This window comes from Pipistrellus hanaki (assembly GCF_964339955.1).
Source record: "Pipistrellus hanaki genome assembly, chromosome: 9".
Classification (NCBI taxonomy): domain Eukaryota; kingdom Metazoa; phylum Chordata; class Mammalia; order Chiroptera; family Vespertilionidae; genus Pipistrellus; species Pipistrellus hanaki.
Window position 1 is genome coordinate 8,828,475 of NC_140511.1, and position 22,357 is coordinate 8,850,831.

Consider the following 22,357-nt stretch of genomic DNA (forward strand, 5'->3'; position numbering starts at 1 on the left):
ATACCCCAATATCCATGATTAACCTGAATCGGAGAGGGTCACCCCCCAGGCCTTCATGTTGCTGCTTCAGCTGGCATTGGTAACACACACACACACACACACCCCAATCACATCAGCAGCCGACATCCTATTCTGGTGCAGCAAAACATTGAAAATGATCACTGTGGATTTTGTTGTTTTATATGTGTTGGTTTTTTTTTGTTTGTTTGTTTGTTTTTAACACTTCTTGCTTTTTAAAAAAATTAAATATGTTTTTATTGATTTTTTTTAGAGAGAGGATGGGAGAGAAAGAGAAACATAGGGATCAAACCATCAACCTTTTGGTACATAGGACGATGCCCAGCCACTGAGCCACACCGGCCAGGCTGACCACTGCTTTCAAGCAGCTGGTATGTCCACCCTAGAAAGGAATCCCGCGGTGTGAGGCTTTACAGCACCAGGCTGGGGCACGCACGCGTGTTCGGGCTGAGCGGCACTCACACGGGAGCAGGTGTGCGGGCACTGAGTGTTTCCGCTCACTGTGCGCAGGGATGTCTGCCTGGCGGCGGGGTCTGCTCTCGCTCGGTGCGCGTGCGTGGTGTGAGGGCTTCCGCCCGGTGTGAGACCGGGAAGGAACTGTCCCCTTTATCAAAACAAAAAGCCCCTCCCCAATGCCAGCTGCGGGGGTGCAGCCGGCTCAGGGCGGGCATGGGTGGGCACCCAGGCCCCTCTCCGTGGGGTCCCCTGGAGCGTTCCTGCTGACGTTGCCACGCTAACTATCTCAGTAAATTCCAATTAGGAGGGGACTTCTGGACAAATAAACCAGACTGCCATTTTCAAAGGCGTTTTCCTTACATGCTGAGGAGGGACAAAGCCCCGGAAACAGAAAACGCACAGACCTGAGGGCTGTCTGTTTGGTGCTTCCCCAGCCTTCTCCCCTGCTCTGCAGCGCCAAGCGCGCCTCCTCCTGGTCTCTGCAGCTTCGTGCCCGGACTCCGGCCTTGTCACCGCAGGAGTGTAGCATGTCGTCCTCCCTCCCCGCCCCACATCCCAGGTCCCGAGAGCACGACCAGGACCTGCAGTGACATGCTCAGCGGTGCTTACAGCGGCTGGCCCGGGTGTGAGGCATCGAACCCTTTCGGCAGCTCCTCACATAGATGCTGGGCCCCCGCTTCCCAGGGGACAGATCTGGAGGGGCCCCCGCTTCCCAGGAGACAGATGCTGGGCCCCCACTTCCCGGGCGTGGGAATGGGCTTGGCACCCAGGACTCCCAGGGCCTGCAGCTTGGAAATGGCCGACGTGGCTGAGGTCTCATTTCTGTCTGAACCCAAAGCGACACTCGTCACCGTGTCAGGACCAAGGCTCCCTGTCCCCACATACAAGCCTCCTCTCTCGGGACGAAGCGAACGGAGGCACAGGCAGGCGGCAGCGTGTTCGGGATGGCCAGCCGAAACCACGGCTGTCACTCCCGGGGAACGCCTGGCCCTGCACACCCAGGCCGAGGTCCCTTAAGGCCGCGGTGTGAGCGGCAGGACCGGAACGCAGGCTGTGGGATGCACTTCCGGTGAGTGGAGGCAGGAGGGCCTCCTCTCTCCCGCCAGCGCCGGGGGCAGGAGGGCTGGCTGGCGCTCGCCGGGCATGGGCACCGCCGGTCCCGCCGGCAGCAGCCCTAGCGCCGTTCCGTCCGACGTGGCCGCTTATTGTAGGCTCGGCCTGGCCAGGTGCTCTGCGTCCTCAAGCTTAACTGGATTCTCCTCGCAGCCATCCCTTCGGAGGGGAAGGGGCACGAGGGGAGAACGCCGGGCTCAGGAGGGGAGGGGAGGGAGAGAGGGAGAGAGGGACCCAGGTCCCAGCTTCCTCCCTCGGGCCTCAGTTTCTCTATATGTAAAGAGAGGCTTCGGCTGGTCTGCCTGTGTCTGCTCGTTCCCTGTGTGCAGGGCACAAAGCGCCAGGGACAAGCCTGCCCTTTAGGGCGGTGACAGCCCCACAGAGCGGGCAGCTCAGTGGAGAGCAAGCAGCTCTGCCCGGAGCGGGAGACCGGGTTCTAGTCTTGCCCGTGATGCACACGAGGTGACCTTGAACAAGCAGAGCCTGGATGGGCTTGCCTGTTTCCAAAGGGGGATAAAGCGTCACGGGTGTTGTGAGGCTCACGGGGACACCGCAGTGGGAGCCGTTAGACGATCTCCTAAAACCACACAGAAAGCCAGCGCGCCCGGCACCTCCTCAGAAAGCTAAACTGGAATCACCCTGGGACCCAGCAATCTCCCCCCCCCCCCCCCCCCCGGCACCGGAAGCAGGATTCAGAGGAAGACACACACTCCCGGTCACAGCCATCCAAACGGGGACGTGTCCGCTCACAAACGGAGAGATCAGCACAATGTGGTCTCTGCTCACGACGGGGCGGTGCGCAGCCACGGAGAGGAACGGCGTCTGCTGCTGCTGTGACACGGACGGCCCGGGGGACGGTGCGCTCAGTGAAATGAGACGGGACAGAAACTGTGTGATTCCACTCAGATCACAGGTGCCTGGAATGGCCAACGCCATGGACATAAGAGCAGACGAGAGGTGATGGGGTGGGCGCAGGGGAGGAGGGAGCTGCTGTTGAATGAGTGGTTTCTGTTTGATGATGGAAAGTTCTGGAAGTGGGTAGTGTGATGTGACACAGCAATGTAAGTGCACTAAATGCCGCCCGAGAACAGTTAAAATGGTGGCCACTGTGTTACGTACATTTTAACACGTCTTAAGAAGTAAATGCACACTTTCGAAGTTTTAGTTAAAATCTCTAGGGTTATCTTGGCAAAAGCTGGGAATGAGGAGTCCTGGTTCCCTTCTCTGATCTTGGGCAAGACATTTGGGGAAGTAAATAGTCTTCCTCTGTCAAATGGAGCCAAACAGCACCCTCTCCACCCCCCTTCACACCCCTCCCCCTCCACACCCCTCTCCCTGTGCACCCCAGAGAGCTGGGTCCAAAGCACGCCTGGCACATCCAAGTGGCCCCTTTACCCTCAGTGGGGGAGGCCCAGGCTCTGGGACCCCTTTCTGGACCCTGCCCGGGGCCAGGAGGCTTCTCACCCTGGCCAGCTCCCAAGGCCGCCCTGGCTCAGCCTGGGCCCGTGCCAGCCCAGCGTGGCGCCGAGCATTTACTTTGTACTGGAGAGGACACCCTCACAAGCCTGTTCCCTTTTACACCAACTTGGAGCAGACCGGCCTAAGGCAGAGCCAGCTTTGTTGGTGAGAAAGGGGCGGGGGGGCAGGTCTTGAAGACACGGAGGTGAGCAGGAGCTGCCCTGCTGCGGACAATGTCTAAGCAAGCCCACTGCCCACTGCGAGCTGAGGGGAATGCCAGGGGGTCTGGGGGGGGGGGGGCAGGCTGACCTGCAGAGGTGACAGAGCTGGAAGGGTGGAGAGAACCCACGGTAAGTCTGGATGTTATGCAGACTCCCCACCCAACGGGGCAAACACGTCTGAAGGAGGCACGAAGCGCTGTCCCCAGGTAATGGCCAGGAGACGGGGCATCTTGGCAGGAGCGCGGTGGGCTCTTGGCACGCCTATGGCACACGCCTATGGCACACGCCTGTGTGCGCCCGCAGCCCCAGCCGGCGGGTGGCAGGGATCCCTTGTCTCCTGGACGCCGAATCCGGAACCCCGTCAGGGACCTAAGTCAGGGCCCCCTCCCCCCCCCCATCCTGTGCGTGGGACTGAGGCCACTGGGGCGGCGCTGGCCCCGGGGTGCGGGGGGGGGGGGGGGGGGGCGGGGAGGGCGCCTGGCCCCGGGGTGCACGGAGGGGGGGCGGGGGGCGAGGAGAGCGGCGCTGGCCCTGGGGTGCGGGGAGGCGGGGGAGCGCCTGGTCCCGGGGTGCTGGGGGCGAGGAGGGCGCCTGGCCCCGGGGTGCACGGGGGGGGGGGGGGGGGGGAGGGCGGGGGCCGGGAGGGCGCCTGGTCCCGGGGTGCGGGGGGCGGGGAGGCGGGAGAGCGCCTGGTCCCGGGGGGCGGGAGGCAGGGAGGGCGCCTGGCCTCGGGGTGCACGGGGGGCCGGGGGCTGGGAGGGCGCCTGGCCCCGGGGTGCGGGGGGAGGGGCGCGGGGGAGCGCCTGGCCCCGGGGTGCGGGGGGCGGGGGAGTGCCTGGCCCGGGGTGCGGGGCGCGGGGGAGTGCCTGGCCCGGGGTGCGGGGGGCGGGGAGAGCGCCTGGCCCAGCCCCCGATGACAGGAGCGGGGAGCGGGGAGCGGAGGGAGGAGCCCGGCGCTCGGAGGAGCGGAGCGCGGAGTGCGGCGGCGGCGGCTGCGAGGAGCGGGAGAGGCTGCCGCACGCGGGCGGCCAGGGACCACCCCGGGGAGCCGGCCTCTGTATGGCATGTGGCTGGTAACTTTCCTCCTGCTCCTGGACTCTTGGCACAAAGGTGAGCCCGCGCCGCAGGCTGCGGGGCAGCGCCGGGAGCGCGCGCGGACGGCGGGCAGGGTGCCGGCGGGGTGCCGGCGGGGTGCCGGGCGGGGTGCGGGCGCGGAGCCAGGCGGGCTCCAGCTGTCCGGGACCGGCCCGCTGTCCGGCCCGGGTGGGTGGCAGCGGGCACAGGCGAGCACCGGGGAGGGGCCGGTGAGTCCGCCCCGGGCCGCTCCGCCGGCCACCGCGCCTGGTTTCGGTGTCGGTGTCGGGGTGGGGGGTGCCCGAGCCCCTCCCCGCTCCTCACCGGGCGCAGTTCTGCCCCGACCACCCCCTCCCCAGCTCCCGGGCCGCCTCCTGCAGCGTGGGGGCGCTGGGACGCGGGGTGCCCTCTGAGTTGCCCTCCGAGTGGCGGGGTCCTCGGGCCGCTCCGCCGGCTTCCCCCGCCCCCGCCGCCCCGCCGCCGCCGCCGGACCCCGCGCCCGAGAGGCGCCCAGCGAGCCGCGGCTGGAGGCTCCGCAGAGCTGGGGTCCCCCGGAGAGCAAGTTGTTCCCCAAACCCCGAGGCCGCCCTCCCCTCTCCCCTCCCCCCGCCCCCTTCCCCCCTGCCCTCCACCCCCCTGCCCCGCGCCTGGGCTCCGCGGCTCCGCCTTGGCTACCGGGCGCGCTCCAGGTGCCAGCTCCCCGCGCTGTGCCCGCGGCCAGCGGACACGGGCCGGGATGGGGGGCGTGGCGCTGTCCGGGCGGGAGCGTTGCCAGGCGGGGCCAGGTGCCCGGCGTGCCCGGACCTGCCGCCGGCGCCGCACACCTGACCTCAGGGCGGCCGGGCGGCAGCTGGCAGGGGAAGGGGCGGACGCCTCGGACCAGAGCGCCGGGCACCGCGCCGGGCTGGCGGTCCGCGGTCGGTCGGGCCCGGCTTGGGTGGAGGACGCCCGGGGCCCCGGCGCGCAGGTGGCTGGAGGCCGGCGGCCGACCCGGCGCCCTGGTGGGGGGAGCCCGCGCTGTGCGCTCAGCTCCCGGGGTCAGCCTCCAACTTTCTCCTTCGCGCCCGCCCGGGGCGGTTCCTCCCCGCCCGCTTTGCCCTGGGGGTGACCCGGAAGGAGCGGGGACCCCTGACCCCTGGGCGATGGGGTAGGGCAGTCCAGCCAGTGGCCTGCGCTCCGGGGGTCCAGTCCCCAGCCTGCGGGAGCTGGATGCTCATCTCCTGGCTTCCGGGGAGGAGGCAGCCCCTGTTCTATTTGTCAGCGCCAGGCTGAGGGCCGAGCACTGCTGGGGGTGCCGGAGGCCTGTGAGGGGCAGGGGGCCTCCCGCTGAGGGGAGGGGGGAGGAACACTCCCAGTGGTGGACTAGGTGAGTTTCTCAGACGCCTGGGGCCCTGGGGGCCACACCGAGCCTGGGCCCCGCTGGTTAACACCTTGCCCCCTGCACAGCCCCTTCCTGCCCCACTTTCCGGGAGCAAGAAGGCAGTCTAGCGCCCAGTCCCCCTCACACCGCGCTACACACACAACCCGGCCTCCCTCTCCCAGCTCTTCCTGCCTCCCCCGCCCCCAGGCTGGCTCGGCTTGCAGTTTTAATTACATTAATATTAAAAATACATAAGGTGAGGAGCGGCAGCTTCTCTCGCGGGTTCTCTCTCACCCCTACCCCTTTTCCATTTTGTCTGGTGAGAAAGGGGGGGGGGGGGCTGAGCCCTGCACACAGAGGCCAGCTTTGTCCTCAGCCTACCCCCCACCCCCTCTTTCCGGGGACCTCCTGCTGAGCAGCCCTTCCCAGGAGTGGAGGCCCCTGGGCAGAACCTCGTGCCCCTCCCCCTCCCAGGAGCGGCATTAATAAATGAAGCCCCGCTATTCGATAGGAGCGGCAGATGGAGGTGGGGCGGAGAGGGCCCGGAGGACAGCAGGGTGCCCGGGCAGCGTCTCTCCCACTGGGAAGGGAGCTGCCTGGTGGGCGGGGCAGGAGGTGGAGTGCAGGTGAGGCAGCACCTGGGCGGCTGTGGCTGGCAGAGCCCTGGCACCGGCCCTTCAGCTGCTCCAGCCTCTGCTGGGCCGGCGCCTCGCCAGGCAGGCCTTTCTGTAGCGTAGAGCCTGGATGGGGTCTTGGGTGCCAGGTTGGCCCCCGGGGCCTGTTCACTTGGGGTGACGTGGGGGGGCAGGGCGGCTGGGGGCAGATGCGATGCAGTGAGCAGGGGAGGCGAGCAGGAGACCGGGTTTGGCCTGTTTCTCTCTCGCGTTGCCAGCCACCCCCGCGGCACGAAGAAAATGTAAATGTGATGTTCAAGCCTGTTTCAGAAAACAATACCCTCCTGCAATAATTTGTACGTCCATCTGTGAGGAGCAGGGGGAGGCAGAGCGAGGGGAGAGGGAGTGAGAGGAGATGACGCATCCTCTGGATGGAATTAAGCCGTTACTGAATGTGTTTTAAGCTTCTGCTATTTCCATTCCTCTCAAAACACCTTTTATTTTTATTTTATTGTTTGTTTATTTACTTATTTACTTATTTGTTTACTGGATAAAGACTGAGCTCCGACCGATCCCCCAGAACTGAACTGGGAAGATATTTTAATAAGTGGCTATCGCGTCTCCAATAACGGTTTTATTATCGCCAAAACAAGCCCGGCCTGGGCAGCCGGAGGAACCCGCGCGGCGCTCTCCGCTTCCATCCAGCGTGCCAGCATCTGTGTCGCCGGCATTTGCATTTTTACTGTGTAAAAGACCAGCTTCCCGGCAGTAAAATTCCTGTTTTCTAAAAGCCAGAGTAATGGGCTGCATTGATTTTTTTCATTTCCCACCCCAGCCTCTCCAATGGGGACTCGTGGCTCGTCTCTCTCGAGCATACCAAATTAAAAGCCTTCGTCAAACCATTAAGCAGATCTCTAACACTCGGTTCGGTGTCTAATTAAAAGAGGGGGAGAGAGGGGGACGTGTTTCAAAATCTTGAAATGGCAGACGCAACCCGGGAGGCAGGTGAAGGCCCAGTAAGCACTGGGGTGGGCGGCGGGCAGCGGCCCTGGCGGTGGAATCACCTGGGAGGGACCGGAACGGCCGTGGTGCCCGCAAGCCTTCCCAAGGCAGCCTGTGCGGGGTGTCAGGCAGCTGCCGTGCCCGCATCTCTGCGGCAGAAGGGGCGCCCCGCTAAAACAAAAAGCAAGCCGCAGCTGACCCAAAGGCAGCACCTCGGTTAGCAGCTCCCGGGAGGGGAGAGGCTGGTGCTCCTGGATTGGCAGGTGGGGAGGACGGGGCGGGAGGAGGGGCATGCAAGCACCGGTTTGGCTAGAGATGTTTTGCTACAGAAGCAAGCCCCTGCACAGAGAGGCTGGGAGCCCCCGGGCCAGGGTGGGGGTCTGCCCCAGCATCTCACGGGTTGTCGGCCTCTGACAAAGGGGTGTGGACCTCAAGCCTCCTCACCTTCTCCGGGGCTTCAGGAACCCCATCCCGTGCCCTGTGCGGTCCCCTGCCGGGCCTGGTGGAGGATGATTTTGTTTGTGGATGTGTTGAAGGGAGGGTGCGTGTTCAGAGAACGTTTTGTTTTTCGGGGTATAGCTCCAGCTGGGAGCTTCTTCCCTCCATCAGGATCTCGGAGGAAGTATTTGGGGGGACATTTGAAGCAGCTGAGAGGAGAGCCCCACCCCCTGAGTGCTTTCTCAGCCCTGAGCACCGTGTATTCGGGGCGGCAGGCCTGCGTGGGGTGAGCCACAGGCAGCAGGGATGGGCGGGTGCCAGGAACTCAAGGGCAGGCCCTGGATTTGCATATAATTTGCATTCAGATTTGCATGCTCACCTGCCCAGGCAAAGGGCCTACCCCAGGAGCAGCCAGGCAGTGGCCTTTTCCTGGTGAGGAGTGGGGGTGAGGCGGAGCGGAGGCCTGGGATTTGGGGTGTCTCTCTCTCCTCTGAGTGTGAGGCCCGTATGGACTCGGCACCGGCACTGGCTCTGCTGCTGGTGAGGCGGCCCTGGAGCTGCTGTTGGGGTGGGGGGTAATGGGCAGAGACCCCTATGGCCGACCAAGCTTGGGGCCCGGGCTCTCCCTCTTGTGCTGGGGGAAGAGGAGGTGAAGAGAGGGACTCGCTGGCAGTGGGAACAGGGCCAACATGAGCGTCCGGTGAGTGCACCCCGACACCCGCCGAGGCCCAGGGCTCAGGGTGAGGCCTCCCCAGAATCGGCCCCTGCTGGGAGGGGGTGTGGAGTGCGGCGAGCTTTTCTTTTCCCTCCTGGTCTGTGGAGGTCCGGCTTGGAGAAGGCCGTGGCCTCTGCGGGGTTTCGGGGAGGGCCGGCCTTCGTGTTCCAGCGCCATGGAGGCCACGGGCCTGCGCGGCCCCCGGCGGGGCAGCAGGACGGCAGATGCTGTGGTCACAGAGGGAGGGGTGAAGAGATGGGAGCCCTGGGTCACAGAGGAGGGTGCAGAGTTGGGAGCCCTGTGGTCTCAGAGGGAGGGTGCAGAGTGGGAGCCCTGGGTCTCAGAGGGAGGGTGCAGAGTGGGAGCCCTGGGTCTCAGAGGGTGGGTGCAGAGATGGGAGCTCCGCTGGAGTAAACACCAGGGTGGCTGGAGGGCTCCATGCAGGGAGGGCCGGCGGGGATGCCTGCCTGGGGATGCGGCCTCAGGAAGGGGTTTGTCTGCATTCCCAGGGCCCTGAGCAAAGCCTGCAGGCAGGTGGGGCTCCAAGGCCGCCCAGCGGGGATCTGGGCATGGCTAAGCCGGGGTGCCCACACAGGTTTCCAGGGGCTTAGGGAGTGGCTGGAGGGAGGGAGAGGGAGGACCAGCGGGGAAGCGCCAGCTCCCGCTCTCCGAGTCCTCCAGCCAGAGCGTGCTGTAGGCCGGAGGTGAAGACAGGACGAAGAGGCTTGTGCCTGGCGGGCGGGGTGGGACTCAGTCAGGCACACCGTCCTCCACAGCCTGGCTCTGCACTTCCTGAGGCTCCGAGCCTCGTTCTCTAGCGATGAAACAGGGTTAAAGGGGACCATGCCTATACAGCAGGCAGAGCAGAGCAGGTGCTCAATACACACATGACCCCTGCTTTTGTTCAGCACTGCTCCCCCTCCCCCCTCCCCCCTCCCGCCCTCGCCCCAGCAGACCGTCAGGTCCTGCCTCGAGCAGTTGTGCTGGCCAAGCCACCTGGCTTAGTTGTTTTTCGGGTGACCAGGGCAGGGGACCCCCCTCCCCGCTCCCCAGCACCAGCTGGGTAGCCTGCAGGGCTCATCCCCAGCGAGAGAGCTGAGCCCGGGGCACCGGTGTCCCTGGGACCCAGCACCCCCTTTCCTGGCCATGGCTGACCATAACAGCAGTAAGGTGAGGGCAGAGGTTGGCTCCAGTCTTGGCTCTGGGGGTGAGGCAAAGGCCAGCCTCCTACCTGCCAAAGGAAATCTGGGGTTGGTTGCTAAATCTCCACCAGGATTGGACAGAGTCAGAACTGCCTGGCTTTGTTGCCATAAAGCCGATATAAATGGCCACCCAGGCAGCGGGTGGCTTCCTCTGTCTCTCCTGCTGGGACGGTCTCCCTGGGCTCAGGTAGTTGTGTATAGAGAATACTCTTTTTTTTTTTTTAATATTTTATTGATTTTTTACAGAGAGGAAGAGAGAGGGCTAGAGACTTAGAAACATTGATGAGAGAGAATCATCGATCAGCTGCCTCTTGCACACACCCTACTGGGGATGTGCCCGCAACCAAGGTACATGCCCTTGACCGGAATCGAACCTGGGACCTTTCAGTCTGCAGGCCAACGCTCGATCCACTGAGCCAAACCGGTTTCGGCTGTATAGAGAATACTCTTGACAGCCCATGACCTTGGGTGTCCCTGGGCGATCCACCCTCCATGACCCGGTCAGCCTCGGACACACATCTGACCCCGAGGCCAAGTGCTGCCCATGGCAGCTTGTGGCCTGTGGGCTCTGAGTGTGGGGGCGGCTGTGGGCACAGCAGCCATGTGCCCTGTTGAGCAGATGTTTGCCCAGGGCGGGTGAGCATGAGCAGTGTTAGCCTTGAGTACCTCCTCTGCCACCAGCTGCTGTCCCGCGTCCGTTCAGCCACCTGCCCCACCTCCCCATGCCCTTGCTCTGCATGACGTGCGCCCAGACCGGTTCCAAGATCATCGTTTTCATGAAGAACAGTCATTCCATGAGAGCTGCCTGCCCATTGAGCTGTGTGTGTGAGTGTGTGTGTGTGTGTGTGTGTGTGAGAAAGAGCACTGTCCATGGGCCTGGAGAATAAAGCTTGGCCTAAGTTAGCAAGGGTTACCTAAGAATTCATGTGCCTCTTTTTCCAAATCTGTAAAATGGGCACATCGCCCCTGTCCTGACTGCCCCACAGAGTGCTTCTTGCTCCATGTGTGGGAGAAGGGTGAGGGGCATCCCTGGTGCATCATGTGACAACACTTTGTAAAGCGAGCAGGGTCACATATAAACACACACATGTAAAAGCCACACAAAAATCACGTGCAGCCTTGTGAACGCGCTGCTGAAAGAGGAGGTATAATTACTGTCATTTCCTCCCAGGGAAGCCAGGGCCTCGCAGCTGCGTGGGGCGGCCTCCCCCCGGGCCCGCGTCTAGAGAATGCTCGCAGCCTTTGCTTTCATCCGCACCGGAACAGCTGAGGAGCTCGGCAGCAGCTTTCGGAGCAGGCGCGGCAGATCCCGGCCCGCGCCCGGCGGGCGGGAGCCCCTCCCCGGTCCCCCCAGGCCCTCGGCCGCAGGCTCCTGCTCAGCCTCCGGAGCCTTCCCAGAGGCCAGGCTCCCGCCCAGCGCCCAGTCTGTGGGGCGAGCCCGAGCTCTGGGTCCTGCCTTGTGTGACCTCATTTGAGTGAGAGCAACAGCCGGGACCAGGGCTGAGCGGCCTGCGGAGTCAGGGCCCGGACACAGGCTGCTGGGGGTGGGGAGAGGCAGGCCTTGCCTCGGGGTGACTGCATGGGCCAAGTCTCCCTGGTGAAGGCGTCCTCTGGTCAGTTGCCCGCTGCCCACTGCCCCGCAGCTCCCCACCAGCAGTGGGTCTCCCTCGGCCCCAGCCCCCGAGCCCCTGCTCCCTCTCCTGCTCCCTGTGACGGCACTTCCTCTCCACGCGGCGTCTCCGTTCCTGAGGGGCCGCTGTGGCACGTGGAGGCAGGTCTGTCCCTCCCGGGACACCAGGCAGGACAAGGCTCTCTCTCTCTCTCTCTCTTTCTCTCTCTCTCTCTCTCTCTCACACACACACACACGCACACACGCATGCATGCACGCACGCACGCACACCTGCCGAAGGAAAGCTGGGATTGGTTGCTAGATCTCTACCAGGATTGGGCAGAGTAAGAACTGTCTGGCTTTGATGCCATAAAGCCGATGAAAATGGGCCACACCGATAGCCCCGTACCTGTAGCGGGGTGGCTTTCTCTGACTCTCCTTCTGGGATGCGTTCTGCTGGGTTTTTGTGCACAGAGAACACCTTGTCAGCCCACGCCCTCTGGGTCCCTGGACGACTCCGCCCTCCCTGACCCAGATGCAGGCTTCTCCACAGACCCCGGAGCCCTTCCCTGAGGGTGCTGCTCCCAGACAGCCCAGCCCTGGGGGGACCAGTGAGCCTGGGGGCACAGGCCCACCGCTCCAGGCCCCACTCCATCAGGAAATGAAGGGATTGGACAAAATAATCTTTTAAGCCCCTCCAGCATTAGCAGTCTAAATCGAGGGGTCTGAGGGACAACTGTGCTGTCTGGCCAGCTCCCGGGAGGCCCTCCGGCCACGAGGCCCTGGGACAGGCCCTGCTGGGAAGGGGCTGGGGTTAGAGTCTGTTCACTGTCAGCTGTTGGCTCGTAATTTCTCCCGGAGCCGGTGATACAAGGCCTTTAGGCTGAAGGATGGTTGATCTTTACCGTGTCCTACAGGTTCTTGGTTGCTGGTCACAGGAACTGTTTGTGCTAAGAATCTTTTAAAAATGGGGGGAAAAAGAGCCCTGGCCGGTTTTGCTCAGTGGATAGAGTATCGGCCTGCAGACCAAAAGGTCCTGGGTTCTATTCCAGTCAAGGGCACTTACCGTGGTTGCAGGGTCCTCCCCGGCCTGGGCCCTGGCTGAAGCACAAGCAAGAGGCAACCAATCAATGTGTTTCTCTCATATCAATGTTTCTCTCTGTCTCTCCCTCTCTCTTCCACTCTCTCTAAAAATCAATGCAAAAGCATCCTCGGGTGAGGATGAACCAAAAAATAGAAGAAAAAAGAACAACCATGTTTCTGGTGGACAGAGGTGAGGTCCTTGGACCCTGGCCGTGCTTCGCTTCTCTATGGGATGGGACAGCCTCCCGGCGTTTGGCGATGGGGGTGGGTGGGTAATGAGCATCTCGGTGCCTAGAGTGAGGAGCTGCCAGCGTTTCGTTGCGGAGAGGACATACCGGGGGTAAAGTGTGTGATGTCTGGGACAGTCCCAAGTAAATCAGGACTCTTAGGCCCCACATGCTGTCCTTCGCCAGAGACCCCGGTGGCATGCTCACAGCCGGAGACAGGCACATCTGGGACACCGCCCCTTGGAAGCGCAGCTGGGGAAAGGCACCCGGGCCGCAGGTTCTGCTCTCTCCCTGTAACAGTGCCCTCGTGTGGCGGCCACATTCCGGGGCTGGTGCCAGGGTCAAAGGCACTGCAATGCAAGTAAAGGGTCTGTGTGGTGCCTGGCAGAAGCCAGGTGCTGCAGAGACACAGTGGCGCAGGCATGTGAGGATGGTGAAGCAGGTGTGCCCGGAGAGGGAGCTGTGGACCGAAGGCACCGGACTCCGTCCCCGCTGCTCCGTGTCGCCCTGGAGGGACCAGCCTGGCCGCCTGCAAGTGCTCGGTCTGGGGAGATCGCCCCTCCCGCCGAGGGCCTGGACTCTGTCTCCAACACGCACACACAGTAGGGCTTCCGGAAGCTGCCGCAGACCCCTCGCTGGGCTGGGTTGGATGGATGCAGGGGTTGAGCTGGGCCCGCTGGGCGGTCCTCTCGGGCCAGTTCCAGCTGTGGGGAGAGGACAGTCAGAGTGAAGACAAACAATACACCAGAGGTAGGTTTCCCCTTGTTCGAATGGAGAACATACAATGATGAATAAATCAGGCCAGAGCACACTGGAACTGGTTTGAGTGCTCACACTGTAAAGCCAGTTCTGCCCGCCTGCCCGGGAGCGGAAGCCTGTGTGTGATCAGCCTCGCCGTGGACGGGAGCCGCAGGCCCGCACGGCTGCCAGCCGGGATGGGCTGGCACCACGCTCTGTCCTGGCATGGCCTCGGTCAGCAGGTCATGTCACTGCAGGTCCTCAGGCCGAGCCTGGAGAATGCCCGCTGAGAATGCCCGCTGCGGGAAAGGTGACCTTGGAGCCCAGACGGCAGATCCGTCCTTCCCCAGAGGAGGGCGCCCTGCGTGGAGCGGGACCACTGAGTCAGAAGGAGTGTCCTGACGGGCAGACCTGGGTCCGCACTTCGCACAGCTGCAGCGTGCTCACGCAGAGTGACGTCTGAGCTTCGGTCTTCCGTTGTGTGGTTGTTATTAGTGTGGTTGGGGGTGGGAGGTAAAGGTTTGAGGGTATTTATTTCACAGGTAATGCCTGTGCACCAATGTAACACTGATAATGGCAAAAATACTGAGGGGGCCGGCCCTCTCCCCAGGAACCACCACCACTGACCTCACCTACCTGCAGCCCTCTGCACGGTCAGTGCTGGCCAGGTCACACCTGACACAGAGGTCAGTGCTGGCCCAGGTCATACCTGACACACAGGTCACACCTGACACACAGGTCACACCTGACACAGAGGTCACACCTGACACACAGGTCACACCTGACACAGAGGTCACACCTGACACACAGGTCACACTTGACACAGAGGTCACACCTGACACAGAGGTCACACTTGACACAGAGGTCACACCTGACACAGATGTCACACCTGGCACAGAGGTCACACCTGACACAGATGTCACACCTGGCACAGAGGTCACACCTGGCACAGAGGTCACACCTGACACAGGTGTCACACCTGACACAGAGGTCACACCTGGCACAGAGGTCACACCTGACACAGAGGTCACACCTGACACAGGTGTCACACCTGGCACAGAGGTCACACCAGACACAGAGGTCACACCTGGCACAGAGCTCACACCTGACACAGATGTCACACCTGACACAGATGTCACACCTGACACAGAAGTCACACCTGGCACAGAGGTCACATCTGACACACATGTCACACCTGACACAGAGGTAACACCTGACACACAGGTCACACTTGACACAGATGTCACACCTGACACAGAGGTCACACCTGACACACAGGTCACACTTGACACAGAGGTCACATCTGACACACGGGTCACACCTGACACAGAGGTAACACCTGACACACAGGTCACACTTGACACAGATGTCACACCTGACACAGAGGTCACACTTGACACAGAGGTCACACCTGACACACAGGTCACACTTGACACAGATGTCACACCTAACACACAGGTCACACTTGACACAGAGGTCACACCTGACACAGAGGTCACACTTGACACAGAGGTCACACCTGACACAGGTGTCACACCTGACACAGAGGTCACACCTGGCACAGAGGTCACACCTGACACAGGTGTCACACCTGACACAGAGGTCACACCTGGCACAGAGGTCACACCTGGCACAGAGGTCACACCTGACACAGAGGTCACACCTGACACAGGTGTCACACCTGGCACAGAGGTCACACCAGACACAGAGGTCACACCTGGCACAGAGCTCACACCTGACACAGATGTCACACCTGACACAGATGTCACACCTGACACAGAAGTCACACCTGGCACAGAGGTCACATCTGACACACATGTCACACCTGACACAGAGGTAACACCTGACACACAGGTCACACTTGACACAGATGTCACACCTGACACAGAGGTCACACCTGACACACAGGTCACACTTGACACAGAGGTCACATCTGACACACGGGTCACACCTGACACAGAGGTAACACCTGACACACAGGTCACACTTGACACAGATGTCACACCTGACACAGAGGTCACACTTGACACAGAGGTCACACCTGACACACAGGTCACACTTGACACAGATCTCACACCTGACACACAGGTTACACTTGACACAGATGTCACACCTGACACGGAGGTCACACTTGACACAGAGGTCATACCTGACACAGAGGTCAGCGCTGGCCCAGGTCACACTGCTTGTACGCGGCAGAGCGTACAATCATCGTGGGGAGCCTGGCTCGGGGTCTGAGTGGGTAGCCATTGTGCTGAGTGCCCAGGGCTGGGCTAGGCCCGGGATGGAGTGGTGAGCGGAGGGGAGCTCAGAGCCTGCAGAGGGCCCTGCCCACTTCCCTGCCTCCCTGCTCCCGTGGACCCTCTGTGCCCTCCCACCTCGTGGCAGTGCCCAGGTGGACGCCTCGCCCAGGCCCCTGCCTTCTGGGGTGGGGGTGTGACGGGCCCCGCGCTGGCTCAGCTCCCGGGGAGGAGCCCATGAGGGAGACAGCGGTGTCCTGATGGGGAGAGCACAGTGCCGCTCCTCCCCGGGCGCAGCACGTGGTGTCAGTCCCGGGGTCATTCCGATGACTGGGGATGGTCAGGGTGCACCTGGGAGGAAGCCTCGGTTGGCCAGACACCCCCTCCCACCCCAGGGGGCCCACGGGTGACGAGTGCCTGGTGTCCCCTTTCTTCCCACAAACCAGTCCCCGTGGCCAGACGCAGGGCAGAGCGAGGGAGTTGATGCAACGGGTATTTAGGTTTTGGGGTGACCCCGGGGCAGCCAAATGCCGGGGCGTTCTCTGGTGTAAAAATACCGCCGGCTATTTCCGCCCGCTAATCTCGCGGCGGCGGGGCCTGTCCGTGGCGGCTTCGGTGCTTCGAGCTGCTCGCAGGGGGATTAACTGGGCTTATGGCCGGGCGTCTGTCACATCACAACCAGCCCACGACTTCGTCTCCTATAAAAGGAGCGGGGAAGCGCGGAGGATCTGGGCGTCTCCTCACAGAGGAGGCGCTCCCCTCCGCCGTTCTCTGCGGTGCCACCCGCGGGCCAGGGAGGCGGGAGCAGGCGGGAGCGAGGGCAGGGGGCGTCTCCTGTCCAGGGGATGGTCTCCACGTTCGGACCGCCCGGAGCGGGAGGAGAAACCTCCTCAGGCCGGAGCTGGTGGCAGGAAGCGCCGGGCTCGGGGGCCAGGCCGGCCTTGCTGGCTCCGTCTCGCTGTGTGATTTGGGAAATTCCTCCCCATGAGCCTCTGCTCTCCCCTGTACATGCAGCTCCCAGGGCCCACCTCCTTCCTGTGTGTGAGGATTCCATGGGAACGTTCCCGGAAGCACAGAAGCCCGGTGCACGCACACAGTAGGTGCTCAGCTCATGGCAGGCTCCTTTCTCGGGAGAGCTCTGCGCCGTTGGCCGGGCCAGTGAGCCATCCGGAAACGGGTGGGCGGCCAGAAGGGAGTGAGGCACAGGCTCCAAGACCTCGACCTCCGCAGCCACCCTGTCCTGAGCGGCCACGCAGTGTGCACCCGGGAGGAGCCTGCAAACCTCCCCAGGCCCACCACTGAGGGCCAGAGCCTGCCTCCGCCTCTCCCCCCCAGGCCCACCCAGCGCGCCTGCCTGAAAGGTTTCCGTCGTGTCCCCGCACATGGCAGACCCACACCTGCCACCGAGCTGCTGTGCAGGGGTCCTCCGTGCAGGCTCAGCGCCAGCCCCGTTCCCAGAGCTTCCTCTCTGCCGCTGAGTAATGGACCCCTCTCTCCCGGGCTCCCGAGAGTCAGTGCTCAGCCCTCTGCTCACCGCCCTGGCTCTGGGGGACCCTTGCTGGCCACTCCCCTCCCTGATGCCTTCCCCCCACTGGGGCCTGCTGACATGGCTGCTGTCTGACCCCCTGAGGAACCACGCCTTTCCTGGTCCCGTCAGCAAGGACGCGGGGGGGAGGAGAGCCCTGAAGTGGGGGGCAGGAGCAGGTGAAGGGTGGGAAAGGCGTGGAGTCGCACAGGCTGCAGAGGGCGCTGTGCCCGGGCATCCTTTGCAGTCACCTTAGGCCCCCTGGCCCCTGGGGGGAGGGGGGTGCTGGGACCAGAACAGCAAGCCCACCCCTCAGACTCACACCTGGTCACGTGGCACCAAGCTCTGTCACATTCTGTTTTACTGTTGGGCAGTCTGTGTGTGGCTGGGGGGGGGGTAGTGATGCCATCCTCCCTCCTCTGGCACCACGGCTCAGAGGCTGGTGGGACTGCCTGAGGTCACACAGCTGGCCAGGCGAGCAGGAGGGAAGGTAGACTCTGCCCCCACTCCCCCACCCCCCGCCCCGGCTGCTGCACACACTCCTGGCTCTTCTCTGAGCGGCCGAGGTTCCGAAGATTCCAACCGGAGACTGAGAAGGAGGGAAAGCCCCACGTGAAGGCCACGCCAGCCTCAGCGAGGCCCTGGGTACTTCCCTTCCATGGCGAGGGGCCTGCGTGCCCCGGCTGCCGCAGCCGCTCTCTGTGCCCTGCGGCCAGCCTTCGCCTGGGCACGTGGCTGAGATCTGAGGTGGCCCGTGCCTCAGTGTCCTCTTTGTGCATCTGCTCACTCTCTCTCTGGGCAGGTGAGGTGAGACTGAGTCCACGTTATGGAAGGGCTCTGGTTTTGAGCTGACAGGTGGCTGTGAGGGTAAAATATGAGGGCCGATAAAAGTGCAAAATGCTCTTGTTTTACGCCCGAGGGTGATGCTTCCTGAGAGCCACGCGCTGTCAGCCGCAAGCAGCATGAGTGGTTTGTCTGAGCCTCCCGGCCCAGGCCCAGAGACAGCTCACACCCACGGGGGAGAGCCAGGAGCCGCGCTCCTTTGCTGTTAATCTGTCTTTCATCCACTGGCAGGTGGCTGGACTGTCCTGGCCAATCCATCAATTAGATCTTCTCACTTGTGTCTGCAGACCCTGTCCTTGGCTCTGGCAGGCCTGAGGCCCGTGTGCAGGCAGAGGCAGGCGTTGAGGTGGGCGCTCCTGGGGGCGGGTGGGGAGGCCGGGGGAGGGCTGTGTCACAGGCCGGGGGCTGGGACAGATGTCAGCGGGAGAGAAGGAGGCTGGGAGTGTGTGTTAAGGGTTGGGGGGGGCAGGCGGAGGAAGAAGTGGTTTGACTTGTCCTTAGCTCTGTGCCGGCTCAGAAAGGGCGGCAACGCCGGTTTTCGCCCAGAATCCGTATACTCGGTGTTACTTTGGGTAAGTTAGTTCACTTTGAGTCCACATCTCCTTACCATCCTATGGAAAATAGAAATAGGATAGTAGCATCGCACCCTGGCCAGTTTGGCTCAGTGGATAGAGCGTTGGCCTGCAGACTGAAGGGTTCCGGGTTCGATTCCGGCCAAGGGTACATACTTGGTTGCAGACATCCCTTGCCCTGGTCAGGGCTCATGTGAGAGGCAACCAATGGATATGTCTCTCTCACTTCAATGTTTCTCTCTGTCTCTTCCTCTTCCTCACACTCTCTTAAAAAAAAAATTAAATGGGGAAATATGCTCAGGTGAGGATTAGCAACAACAAGAAAAGATTTTTAAAAAAGAATAAAATACTTTAAGAAGAAGAAGAAGAAGAAGAAGAGCAGTGTCGGCATCACCTAGGAAGTCCCGCGGATGTGGAATTATTACCGGGACATCCTTCTCTTCCTTCCATATGCTCTCCCGCCCGAGTCAGCTCCAGGGTTCTCCCCTTGGGGCTCTCTCTGGCCCGTGCAGGCCCGTGCAGTCTCTCTGGCCTCTCTCAGGCCCGTGCAGTCTCTCTGGCCTCTCTCAGGCCCGTGCAGTCTCTCTGGCCTCGATGGGTGCAGCTCCCAGCACCACGAAGCTGCGTGTGAGGGGTCTGGTCAGCTAGGTTGTCTCAGGAAGCAGCCAGGACCCCAGAGTGAGGTCCCCTGTCCCCACAGGCTGGCACTGTCTGAAGTGCCGGTCCCACAGCCCGCTCCCAGGAAGGTGCGTGAGTGCGTGCGTGCGTGAGTGTGTGTGTGTGTGTGTGTGTGTGTGTGTGCAGTTGTATTATTCTGTCCCCGATGGCTGAATATGGAAGCTGATGGCCAGGTGGTACTTGAGGAGCAGGGCGTCCCCTGTGTGTTGCGGCGGAGGCTACAGATCTCACGGTTAGAAATCGGACTCTGGGCCCAGCTGGCCTGCGCCCGCCTCTCAGAGCCTCACTCACCAGTCGTGTGGTCTTGGGTGAGTGGCTTTGATCTCTCAGCTTTAAGCGGGGAGGAGTGTAATGCCGGCCTGGTAAGGCAGTGGGGAGACTAGGAGAGGCCCTATAAGAAACGTGCGAACAGGGGTGCTGGCGTGTTGAGGATGCTCGGCTGTGATTTGTTGACTGAGTCTCAGCAGGGAAGTCTCTCAGGAGGTGAGCAGGCTCGGGGAAGGGAACCTGGCGAAGGTGGATCCTGAGAGAAGCTTTCCTGCACCTCAGGATGCCCACCTGTGGAATGGTGTGATTGCGTGACCTTGGCGAATACTCCAGCCACTGCGAGTGGGCACCTCTGAGCTTCTCGGGGTCTCCTGGCCGCCACCCTCCTCTTCCCCAGAGCAGACTTGCTCAGCTCTCAGCAGCGGGACTGTCCAGGAGGCGGTGGAGCAGCAGGAGGAGGAGGGATGCTGCCACTCCCGGAGCCTCTGGGCACTCAGTGAGCAGTGCCCAGTGGGGCAGCTGATGCACTTGCTGTAAGAGGTCGCCCCCATGTTTCAGCCGGAGCCGAGGACGGACGTGTGTCCAGCGCTGCTGCCCCTGGCTCCCTGTGCTCCACATGAGATGGTGTGAGCCGCTCTGACCAGTGAAGCTCAGTGGCTCCCTCCACGCGCTGCCTGGTACATTCTCCCAGAGGCTGGCTCAGAGCTAAGCCAGGAATATGAATGCAGTCCAGCTGCGGGCCCTTCCCCTCCGTAAAGCTGAGGGAGTTGAGGGCAAGTGGGTCCCTGCACTCTGAGCAGCAGCCAAGGGGTTTGTGTGGTCCTTGGTCTTCCTGGTGGACAGGGCGTGGCTTCCAGCAGCAGACCTGGGACCAGGCTCTCTCCTCCTCCTGGTCAGAGGTGGTCCTTCTTAAAGGGGCAGGCCTCTCCATGGGGAGGCAGGGCCCTAATTCCCTCCCTCAGGGCTGCTCCTGTTGGGGCAGGAACGCTGAGATCCCGAGCTGAGAGCGCCCTGCAGACGCCGCCCTCCCCGTCAGTGGCCCTGGCCCAGCAGCAGCATGCTCCCCGTGTGAGCCTGTGTCGCAGGGGCCACCTGCCGGGGGCATGGGGTCTGCAGCCTGGTCCATCCTCCCCACGTTTCCGGGCTGAGGCAGCGCCGGCCAACGGGAAGGGCGCCCCATGGGCCACCATGGCAGGGGCAGGCTGGGAAGTGGGTCGGGTTCCTGCTCCCGCACTCAGATGCCTCCGCTCCCAATACCTGTCCTTCCGCTGTGGCTGCGCCTTTTCCAAACTGGCCTCCAGGGTCCAGGCAGCTCTCGAGGTCTCCTGGGGTCTCCGTCTTCCAGGTGAGCATGCCCCTCCCTCAGAACACGGTCTTACACCTCTCACCTCCGGCTCTGGTGGGTACAGAGGGCACCGAGACCCTCTTTGGGAGCAATGGAGCCACATGTCTGTTCTGGGCTTGTTCGCTGTGTCATCTCAGCAAGTCGCCTACCTCTTCTCAGGCTGGAAAGACAGTGATGGAGAGAAGCGGTGCCTCCTCCCGCAGGATGGTACAGGTGGATGGGGGTGATGGTGTGAACCCGCCTGTGTATAGTAGCTGCTCAGTAAATGTTTATCCTCTAAATGAGGGCTTCCGACCCTTCAGGGTACAGAGCGGCGGCTCCTCTTGCCACGCGATGTGTTACCTGTCCCTGTGCAGGGCCGGAGCCTCTGCGGGGCGGTCCGCCTCTGGCTCACCGTCGCCAGCGCCGGTAAACAGTCGGCGCTCAGTAAGCGCTGTGGAACGAGGTGCTTGGCGGTCCTGAGAGTGGGCTCGCTGCCTCTGGCCGTGAGGGTCTTGCCAACCCCGCTAACCACGCCTCCCTCGCCCGCAGCCCGCCCGGAGGATGCCGGCACCAGCCTGTACTTTGTGAATGACTCCGTGCAGCAGGTCACCTTCTCCAGCTCTGTGGGGGTCGTGGTGCCCTGCCCGGCCGCGGGGTCCCCCAGCGCAGCCCTTCGATGGTACCTGGCCACGGGCGACGACATCTACGACGTGCCCCACATCCGGCACGTGCACGCCAACGGCACGCTGCAGCTCTACCCCTTCTCCCCCTCCGCCTTCAACAGCTTCATCCACGACAATGACTACTTCTGCACCGCCGAGAACGCCGCCGGCAGGATCCGCAGCCCCAACATCCGCGTCAAAGCAGGTGAGGCGGCGGCGGGAGCGTGGGCTGCGGGGCCCAGCGGGGGAGCGGGCAGCGCCCGTCACTCTGGAGACACACGTGTAACATTGCGGGGGGAGGGGGGGTTGGCTAAAGTCAGTCCCTCGAGGAAAGCTCTGCTCTTTGGGAGCTTAGCTCTCTGCCATCACTCTAGGTCCTTAGGCTGAGAACACCCCTTGCTATTTATTTTTAATATTTGTGCTGATTTCAGAGTGGAAGAGGGAGGGAGAGAAAGACAGAAACATCCATGATGAGAGAGAATCATGAATTGGCTGCCGCCTGCACACCCATCACTGGGGATGGAGCCACAACCCGGGCCTGTGCCCAGGCTGGGAATCAAACCGTGACCACCTGGTTCCTAGGTCGACGTTCAGCGAGGTCTCTGGCTTCGGGCACAGGAGAGCGTTCTGGAGCGAGGTCTCTGGCTCTGGGCACAGGAGAGCGTTCTGGAGTGAGGTCTCTGCTCAGGGACAGGAAGGAGTTCTGGAGCGAGGTCTCTGGCTCCGGGCACAGGAGAGCGTTCTGGAGCGAGGTCTCTGGCTCTGGCTCCGGGACAGGAGAGCGTTCTGGAGCGAGGTCTCTGGCTCCGGGCACAGGAGGGCGTTCTGGAGCGAGGTCTCTGGCTCCGGGCACAGGAGAGCGTTCTGGAGCGAGGTCTCTGGCTCTGGCTCCGGGCACAGGAGAGCGTTCTGGAG

The 22,357-nt window shown here is 62.6% G+C and overlaps 1 protein-coding gene and 1 long non-coding RNA gene across 8 annotated transcripts in view; one reads left to right on the forward strand and one right to left on the reverse strand.

The window, feature by feature from the left end:
* The window catches only part of LOC311628404, a 446,163-nt gene that overhangs the window by 284,126 nt on the left and 139,680 nt on the right, over positions 1–22,357 (reverse strand). The window lies entirely within an intron of this gene.
* The window catches only part of DSCAML1 (DS cell adhesion molecule like 1), a 271,439-nt gene continuing 253,330 nt past the window's right edge, over positions 4,249–22,357 (forward strand). For 4 of the 7 annotated variants that reach the window (XM_084895541.1, XM_084895539.1, XM_084895543.1 and 1 more), the window contains exons 1-2: positions 8,079–8,186; positions 21,330–21,647. In XM_084895541.1, coding sequence (XP_084751667.1) covers positions 8,126–8,186; positions 21,330–21,647 — 379 coding nt within the window. In that variant the 5' untranslated portion in view covers positions 8,079–8,125. Of the gene's footprint in view, positions 4,377–8,078; positions 8,187–21,329; positions 21,648–22,357 lie in introns of those variants that run through there. The other 3 variants (XM_084895542.1, XM_084895540.1, XM_084895544.1) reach the window with 2 other exon arrangements.